The sequence below is a fragment of the Morone saxatilis genome, unplaced genomic scaffold (genome assembly GCF_004916995.1).
Source record: "Morone saxatilis isolate NCDOM2014 unplaced genomic scaffold, NCSU_SB_2.0 Contig17, whole genome shotgun sequence".
Classification (NCBI taxonomy): Eukaryota; Metazoa; Chordata; class Actinopteri; family Moronidae; genus Morone; species Morone saxatilis.
The window spans coordinates 21,433,319-21,442,092 of record NW_023339729.1 but is presented as its reverse complement, the minus strand read 5'-3'; the positions used below and the strand labels follow the sequence as shown (position 1 = coordinate 21,442,092).

The 8,774-nt window shown below is 42.6% G+C and overlaps 1 protein-coding gene across 1 annotated transcript in view; it reads left to right on the top strand.

The window, feature by feature from the left end:
• The window catches only part of LOC118326724 (transmembrane anterior posterior transformation protein 1 homolog), a 9,883-nt gene extending 6,437 nt beyond the window's left edge, over positions 1-3,446 (top strand). Inside the window, exons 10-15 of the mRNA XM_035659768.1 lie at positions 526-585; positions 907-975; positions 1,078-1,154; positions 1,272-1,444; positions 2,659-2,858; positions 3,330-3,446. Coding sequence (XP_035515661.1) covers positions 526-585; positions 907-975; positions 1,078-1,154; positions 1,272-1,444; positions 2,659-2,858; positions 3,330-3,446 — 696 coding nt within the window. The remainder of the gene's footprint in view (positions 1-525; positions 586-906; positions 976-1,077; positions 1,155-1,271; positions 1,445-2,658; positions 2,859-3,329) is intronic.
• The last annotated feature ends 5,328 nt before the right edge of the window (positions 3,447-8,774 follow it).

Genomic DNA, 8,774 nt, shown 5'->3' with positions numbered 1-8,774 from the left:
AGGTTGTTGCTGAGACTGTAGAAAATAATGCCCATACCATCCTCTAATACCACTGTTAGACACGTCGCAGGATAGGTGTCTTTGAGAAGACGCGTCATGATGAGAGGGACTGGGGTCTGGTGACAGAAAGCTCTCACCGTCATGATGTTTCGCAGGGCAACCCGATTCTCCTGCTGTACTGCGGGTTTGGTGGGAGGGGCTTAGCAGAGTGATACGAGCAGTACAGAGAGTCACAGAAGGTTTTGCACTGTGTATGTTACCTACTGCAGCTTTAATCCGTTGCACTTTGACTTTTCAACTTTTAAAAATTTTAACTTTTATCATGATTTCAAGATTATGAGCGCCCAACAGGCAAGCTTTTGTTTTTTTTTTTTTTTTTTTTTAAATAAACAAGTTAACATTTATCATCTATCATCATTATAACACAGATACCTTCTGCTCATTTCTTTTATGTCAGTAACTGTATATATCTTTGGTGTTTTTAATGTTTATACTCCTGCCTGACTAATGTTGTTCATTTTCCAGGTATACGGGGAATACAGAGCCAGCCTTGCATTTGACCTTGTCAGTAGTCGACAGAAAAATGTGAGTGAAATAAGTTCAAATATCAGCTGAGTCTCCACCCAACTGTCCACCCAAATCTATGCAAACTTTCAAAGTACAAAAATATATATAAAGTAGACCGGAGTTTCTCAAAATCCCATGTAGGGTCGCTTGTTATGCAGGAAAGTGATTCATAAATGAGATACGAAGTTTCCTCAAGACTTGCAATATTGAGGAAATGTCCTCTAATCTTTCCTTTTTGACTGACTGTTGTTGTGTAATGGTTTATGCATTGGTTGGGGAAGAAAAGAGTAATGTTGGTTGTTGATGCATTATGAGAAAATGTCTTCAATGTGTCTCCAGGCTTACACAGACTACAGTGACTCAGTATCCAGAAGAATGGGCTTCATCCCTCTGCCTTTAGCTCTGCTGGTCAGTCACGTTTTAATGACGATATCCATTGATATTCATTGTGTATGTTCTAATGTTGTATACACTTTACATCTGATGACGTGTTTGTGTTTCTTTCTTCAGTTGATCAGAGTAGTGACCAGCTCAGTGAAGATCCAGGGTTCACTCTCCTTTATGTGTGTGCTGCTGTTTTACCTGGGGTAAATGTCAAGTTGGCTTTTCCAAGTTTTGAGCACACATTTACAGTGTTATTAGTTCTCTGTTTCTTAATGTTTGTATGTAGTTTGTAATGTTTTTGTGTGTGTTTGTGTGTGCAGGATGATCACTCTGAAGGTGCTCAACAGTATCGTTCTGCTGGGGACGTCTTGTGTGTTCGTCAAAGAGGCCAAGATGGAAGAAAAGCTCTTCGACCCTCCACCCTCCGTTGTCTCCAGCCGCGCAAACTCCAGAGCTCACCGCACCAAACATGTTCATCCTGTACCGCAGCAAGGTAGCAATCAGTTAATCCATCTCTCTATTCCTAAATTGATAAATAGAGCATTCTCTGCCCTACTTAAGCTCGTGGCACGCCGATCAAACATTCTCCAACAACAGTAAATGTTCTCATGACTTTAAAAATGAGAGTGAAGAGGGTATCTAATGTAATTTAGAAGCACTCCTTATACCATTCTGTTTAAAAGTGGCAAGACGTCTTCAAACATGCAAGAAATATCGGAAGAAAACAGGAGCAAACAGTATTAGTTACGAAGACAACACAGGGGACAAGCTTAAAGCTAAAGCTAGCTTTCATCTTTGTTGTTAGCTGGAAAATAAAGACAGATCTGGTTTCGTAACCTTCTCGCGAGATGCATGCATATTTGTTTTCAGACAGAAGTAGTCAAAAGCCGACTTCTCTTTTCTTGCCGACCACAACGGAAACGACAATTGTTACTGGCACATTTTACCCGCCATTGTCGACTAATCAAGTTAACTTTACCTCCATGAGTTAGTTGAACAAACCGTCTCTGAATGATCATTTATCCAGCTACCTCGATTTAAAACGAGAAACCTTAAAAGTGGTTCTAAAGGTTGATTTAATGGCTACATACATGATATTGTGCAAAAAGACTGACTGAGGGTAAAGCTGCATGTCCCACGAAAAGTCAGCATCCTGTTAATGATCCATGTAGAAGAAATGTAAATAAAGGCACAGCAGTGTTGTACAGTATTTCAGTGTAGGGCTAGTTAGTCCCAGTATTGGTTATTGGGAGACGATACAGAGAGCGAAAAAAATGGACTAGGTTATTTCTTGGTCTGGAAGCATCTGTGTGTTTGGCTTGCTGTGTAGGCGTGCACTACGGTTGTTTAGTATGTTAACGTGTATGTTTTTAATTTAGATAGACAGAAAGGCTTTGTAGAAGAGTGCCGTAAAACAGAACAACAGACGGGACGGAGCAGGGCTGAAAAAGTTGACCACTAGCTCGGATATAGTAACATCCAGGGGCAGTTTTCGCAACATTAGATACTACACAGTGGGAGTGTAGAGGCGTCAGTCGATGAATGGGGCTTTCTGTGTTTTTCTTTTGTATTCTTTGTGTCATATTGTTATATTTATTTTTTTTAGTTTTTTTTTTTAATGTGTTGTCTGTTTTCGCTTGTTGTCTATGTGTATTTTTGTTATTTTTTTTATGCTGGTTTTTTTGTGATTTCTATTGTACGTCTTAGAAGTTGTTGAGTTTTTTCTCTTCGTGTTTGTTAGTCTCCTATACGCCGGGCGCGGCGAGAGGGGAGAGAAATGTGAGCCGGAGAGAGGACGATTTCCGCGGTTGTTGCGGTGGGATTTTGGGACCGTTTATTGGACTGTCGCCAGCGACGATGAGCGCGGCGGCGTCACCCAATACGCTGTGGATACAGATGCCAGGCTGGTATGTCGCGTTGTGATGCCGCCGACAGCCAAGTATACTCAAAACCGGAAAAAGAAGCCAGTGGAGCATGCGTGGATAAAGTCATTCATTGTGCACAAGCGCTGTAGTCCACCGTTATTATTATGACGCGTCTAGCGGTGGTGGGCGACTGAGGCAAGAGGTTAAAGAGGCGGGGGCCTGGAATACGTCGACTGTTTCTGAAAAATCCGCATTCGGCCGCAGCTATTGAGCGTTTTAGGATTTTTCGGCCGGACTCTAGGCCCGTTCTCAAAGACAGATTACCAGTTTTTCGACACCCCGGAAAACAAAACGGTATTGTCTGGGACCGAGGCCGAGATACGATAATCGTCCATTTATGCAGGATTTGAAAAGAACGTACTTGTGTGGACGGGCCCCTTAGCTAGTTAGTATGTATGTATGGGTATGTAGTTCCTTCTGCTGCATGAATAAAACTGCTACCGCTCTCTCCAGGCAGAACCCCACACAGCCGACACGAAGGAGGAATCACCGTCTAGGGTACTCGGACCAGATCCTCGCACCGTTGCCAACGTGGTGGCAGGAGACCTCTGCCCCCCACAATACCCCTAAGGAGTGACTCGGGACACATGCCTGGACTCACGTCCAGACGAGGAGGACGATGACAGAAAATGCATCAACGGCTTAACACGGGAGCTGGAAGGGGACCGACTCGAACCCCAGATGACACCCAAGAAAGAGATGTTGCTGGCGGAAAGAGTAGACGCTTTCGTAACCATCGGGCAACCGATAGAGACCTGAATGCCATGATAGGCCAGTTGAGTGTGTCCTGGTGAAAACAGCTAGGTTGCAGCGGGATCAGACACGGGTCCATGTCGGGAGCGGATGCTCAGACCAGACAGATGATTTTGTCGCACCTGACCCAGAGGACGGGTGATTTTATTTTTGGAACGGATACTGATGGAAAAGCCGCACACGCATGAAAGCTGGTTAATACAAGCATCGAGAGGCCGGTTCATGTGTTGCCATCTGGTCCAGGTCGGTGACGCCCGCTGAAACCAGGTGAGAGTGCTTGGAGGCTGGGTCGTTGGGTTCGTATGGGCAACCTGCAGAGCATGTTTGCGATGGACGATTGGGGAGGGGTGGGGGGGCGGGAAAAAACTGGCACGCGCAGCTGAAGCGGAGCATGAAGAGAGGAACATATCTGCATATGTGAAATTGTAGAACGTGGGTCGCTGTGTGATCATAGGAACATGACAGCTGGACTGTGCGAGTATGTGTTCAAAAGCACAATCACATGTACAGCGCTGAGTTGTTTTTAGGAAGAACAAAACTTGTCGATTTTTGTACATTTTTTTAATTTCAAAAAGCCTGGAAAAAATTATAATATTTGAAATGAAAGTTTTTATTAGGAATCTCGGATCTTTTTTCTAAAATCGTCCGTAGTCAATAGCCGGACTAAGACTCACAATCACATTAACACACCGTTGAAATCCCAGTTTCACTCTGCAGACACACACACACACACAACCCCAACACACATTTAAAAGGATCTTGTTTAAATTGAGTTTAAGAGGCCAGATATCCATATCCGTTAAGTGCACAGTCGACATCCTCATTGCTTGGTCACAGCGGTGACTTTTACCTTTTTTCGATGCAGATAAAAGTTTGGAGGTTTTAGTTTCGTGCAATTTGTGTTGATATTGTTACTTTGAAGCACTGAAATAAGTCCGTGCCTGTTTGCAAAGGCACAAGTATTTATTTTGAAGTGGGCTCCAGGCCAGACAAGTTTGGAAGATATTTCATTTTTAGGTGATTTTCTTTCTTTTTTCGATATGCTTCATGTGTACCGTCATCATTCAAAGCATGTTAGCATACAGATAATCACGTCTTGGTGTAACAGCACTCTGTTCCAGGTCTCATTTAAAATTCAACTTAACATGTTTTTCCAAATCTTCTTTGACAGCGATAAATAACCCAGATTTACATGTACAATGTTAAAGGATACCTGAAGGCTGAGGCACAGCTGTAAGGGTGAATCACCTCTAAATAATAGTAGTAGAAGGTGTGTATCATTTGTTGTTGTATGTTCCGTTCATTCACTTTACGACGGGTTCACGCATGCGCTACGAATTCAGTTAATTTTGCCATAGATACCGCTGTTACAATTGATCTCGGATCTGCTCCAAAATATAATGGGTTTCCTTTATTGACCAATGTTACACCCTTCCACCAAGTCTTATCAATGTCGGGCCAGTAGTTTATTTTACCCGCAGTCCTGCTGACAGACAAACAGACGGCACAGAAAACGTGTCAGCACTGTGATCACATGAAAAGCAGGTGAACCCTGGAAATTTTTCATTTGCCAGAGAGCAGTGAACCAGGTTTGATCCCTAAAGATTTCCTGGCATAGTTTGGTGTGTTTGGCTGCTGGCTTTGATTGTTGCAAGAAGCTCTTTCCAAATGCTTGTGTGTCTTTTCGATGCTGTGAAAGCTGCAGGCGCTGGTTTCGACAACCTAAGGGGATCGTATAACTGCGGTCTGAAGTGCCAGGAGTCGTATGTCCTGGGCAAAAACTGGGTCCAACCTAGCCCCAAAGTTTTGCCTCTCATGCCAATATTTCATTACATTCAAGCCAGAGTGCTAAACATTCATATTTTTAACAGAGAAAATACGTGGTGATCTTTAAAAAACCAGAAGGTCTTTTAACAATTTGCCGCTCTAAAGATATTTCCAAACTCATCAGAGCCTCTTCTAACATCTGAGTGACAGATATTTTATTATTACTTCGCAATAATAAAGATTTTTATTAGTTTCAAAAGCTGCAACTCTTATTTTCTTAATCCAAACAAAGTTGTTAGCCATAAAATGACATATGTTACATATATATTAATTTGTATTTTATTAAACAAAAATTCAGGTTTCATTATTAGATATACAACATTTGCCCTGCTGTTTATTACAAGTTTTTATATACAAGTTTTTATATTTTTCTTATGTCATGCAAACCAAGGAGATAATTAATTTCCTGCTACCCAGAAAGGATTAGTTGCATCTTAGAAACTAGCTTAAATAGTCTTAGTGGCAGGTGTTTCGGATCAAAAACTCTTCCCGCACACACACAGTCCGTCACTCTTACTTTTATTAACAACAGTTCGATCCTCACATTTCAGTTAACGGACCTTCTGGGTAAATCAAATATCACCAGGTGTGTGTGTGTGTGTGTGTGTGTGTGTGTTCAGAGCTCAGCTGTAATGCTAATAATACATGAGAGGCACAAACATGCTAAGTCCAAGTTAACCAGAGGAGGACGGTCTGTACAGCAAAATACCTGCAGTCTTTTAAAGGAAGGATTAAGAGTGTGGATGCATCGTGTGTGTGAGAGAGAGAGAGAGAGAGTGTATGTGTGTGTGTGTGTGTGTGTGAGAGCGAGAGAGATAATTTGCAGTGCATGAATGGATCTCACTACCAAAAGATATACTATATGTATGAATTGGATATTTCATTGTTTTTATTTCTCATGTACAAACCATCTATGTAATACAACTCCTACATGGCAGAAGGAGAATAAAACAAGATTTTTGTTTTGTAAACCCTTTTCTGGTTGTGATGTATTTGTGTGTGTGTGTGTGTGTGTGTGTGAGAGCAGGGGAACAGTGGCGGGTGTTTGACTGAAAGGAGTCACTGCAGGGCTCTGTTCACGGGGCAAACACTGCAGACCACTGTTCCCCTTCAATGGGCATTTTGAGTCTGTCATCGCACATTCACACACAAGAGAGGGGGGGGACTGTTTTTTGTTAGATACATTATCTGCTCCTGGAAACATGATTTGTATTTTTCCCTAATGACACCAACATATTTTTACATTTACATATAACCAGCGTAGTGTTGTGTATCATTGAGAGTGACCGTGAGCCATGAAAGAGAAGATGAAAGAGAGCACTTCAAAGACTTGCACAACTTAGACTCTAACCGAACTTTGGGTTTTCCCATTTTTTTTTGTTGTTTTTGAACTCGAACTGTTTGTGCTTGCCAAAACTTCCCTAGCAATGCGTCCACTTATCTGATCCACCTCGGAGCTAAAGGTCACACGGTATAGAGTCAATGAACCTGCCTCGCTTTCATGCAGAGACTCACCGAGGTTGTGTGTGTGTAATCAGACACCGTTACACCGTCTGACCTCTGCTGCTCGGGAGAGTGAGGAGTAAAAAGTAAAGTGAGGTTGACTGTTTACAACCTTCACGTAATACAGTAACACTGCGTTAAAGGAGGAGGATCCTTCAGAGGGAGAAGTACTAATACCACACTGTGATAATACTCCGTTACATGTTAAAGTCCTACTTTAAGTATTAAAACTTAAAATGCAGAAATGATGTCCCCTCTTACTTTTATACTATTAATACACATTAGATTATAAATACTCATTCATTAATATAAAAACAGGATTTTACTGTTATTGTTGCTTGAGGTGGAGCTCATTTTTAACTTTATAGGCTGCAACTAATGATTATTGAGTGTCATTAGATTCTCGATTGGTTGGTTGATTGATTGATTGGTTTGTAGAAATTCTGAAATGAGTGAAAAACTGCTGATAAAATCACCCAGAGCCCAAAAGTGCATCTTCAATATCCTTGTTTTGTTTAATCGTCCAAACATCCAAAATTATTAAAACCGAATGAACATTTTTGAAAAGCAAAAGCTGCAAATCATCATGTTTGACGAGCTGGAACCATAAAATACATTAAACGTAGTAACTAAAGCTGTCAGATAATTGGGATGCAGTAAAAAGTAGAACAGAAAGTGCACCTCAATGTGTTATGAAGCTTTTAGTATCAGTTTTTATTCACACAGTTCACAGGACACAGTTATTTGTCTTATAGAATAAACGTCTGTCAATACTTCTTATTTATTTCCTTTTGGGTTGTTTTGTGCACATTTGATGATCAGGTAATCTAAAAGTAACAAAGTAATCAAATTACATTACTTTAATGTGATATTAAACAGGTAACTAGTATTTGTGTCAGATTAGATTTTTAAAGTAAACCTCCCAACCCTGTTTATAACCTTTACTTACTCACAATAATATAAAACTGAGATTAAAACTCTCAGATTAAACTATTGTGAGTTGATTTGGCAACATGCTTTTGTTGATGTCAATAAAGCTCTTTGAATTGAAACATTGAGAGAGAGAGGGAGAGGAAGAGAGAGAGAGAGAGAGAGAGAAAGAGAGAAGGAGAGGGAGAGAGACAGAGAGACACGAGGGAGTAGGAGAAGGCGGAGGGGAGCACACAGCAGAAGAGACAGGACAGACAGAGGAGGACGGAGGTGAGGAGACCGAGCGAGCGAGAGGCGAAGGAGGGTGGAAGCCGGAGGAGCAAAGAGATTACAGAGCAGGACGAGGGAGAGGAGGGAGAAAGGAGATTGAGATAGGGAAACCGGAGGCCGGCGGGGAGAGAGGAGGAGAGAGCTAGGATGTGGAGAGGAAGAAGAGGCGGAGAGAGACAGGGAGTGGATGAGCGTGGAGGGAGAGAGACCTGACACAGCGTGAGTGGACTCGCGGGGTGGGTCGCGCGCGGCCAGAGACGGCTCCCGGGTGAGTTTGTGGTCAACGCGATGCACGCGCGCTTCTCTATAGGTATGGGTTTTTGTTTACGTGCACGGCCGAGAGGTTACCCGCGACGGCCGGTGAGGGACCACCGCGCCGAGCGAATAACGGACCACAACTGGCGCGGTCGGCTAGAGCCTCTGCAGCCGTCGGTCGCAGAAGAGACAGAAGGAGGATGCAGGAGACCTTTGACGAGACGAGAGGAACGAGGCGGGGAAGAGTGTGCCGGTGTATGAGTCGGAGACCGAGTAAGCGTAAAGGCTGTCATTGGATGTTAATTCAAATCCCCTACCGGCGGTAGCCTCGGCTTGTTATGTGCGCGTGGCGGGGATTAA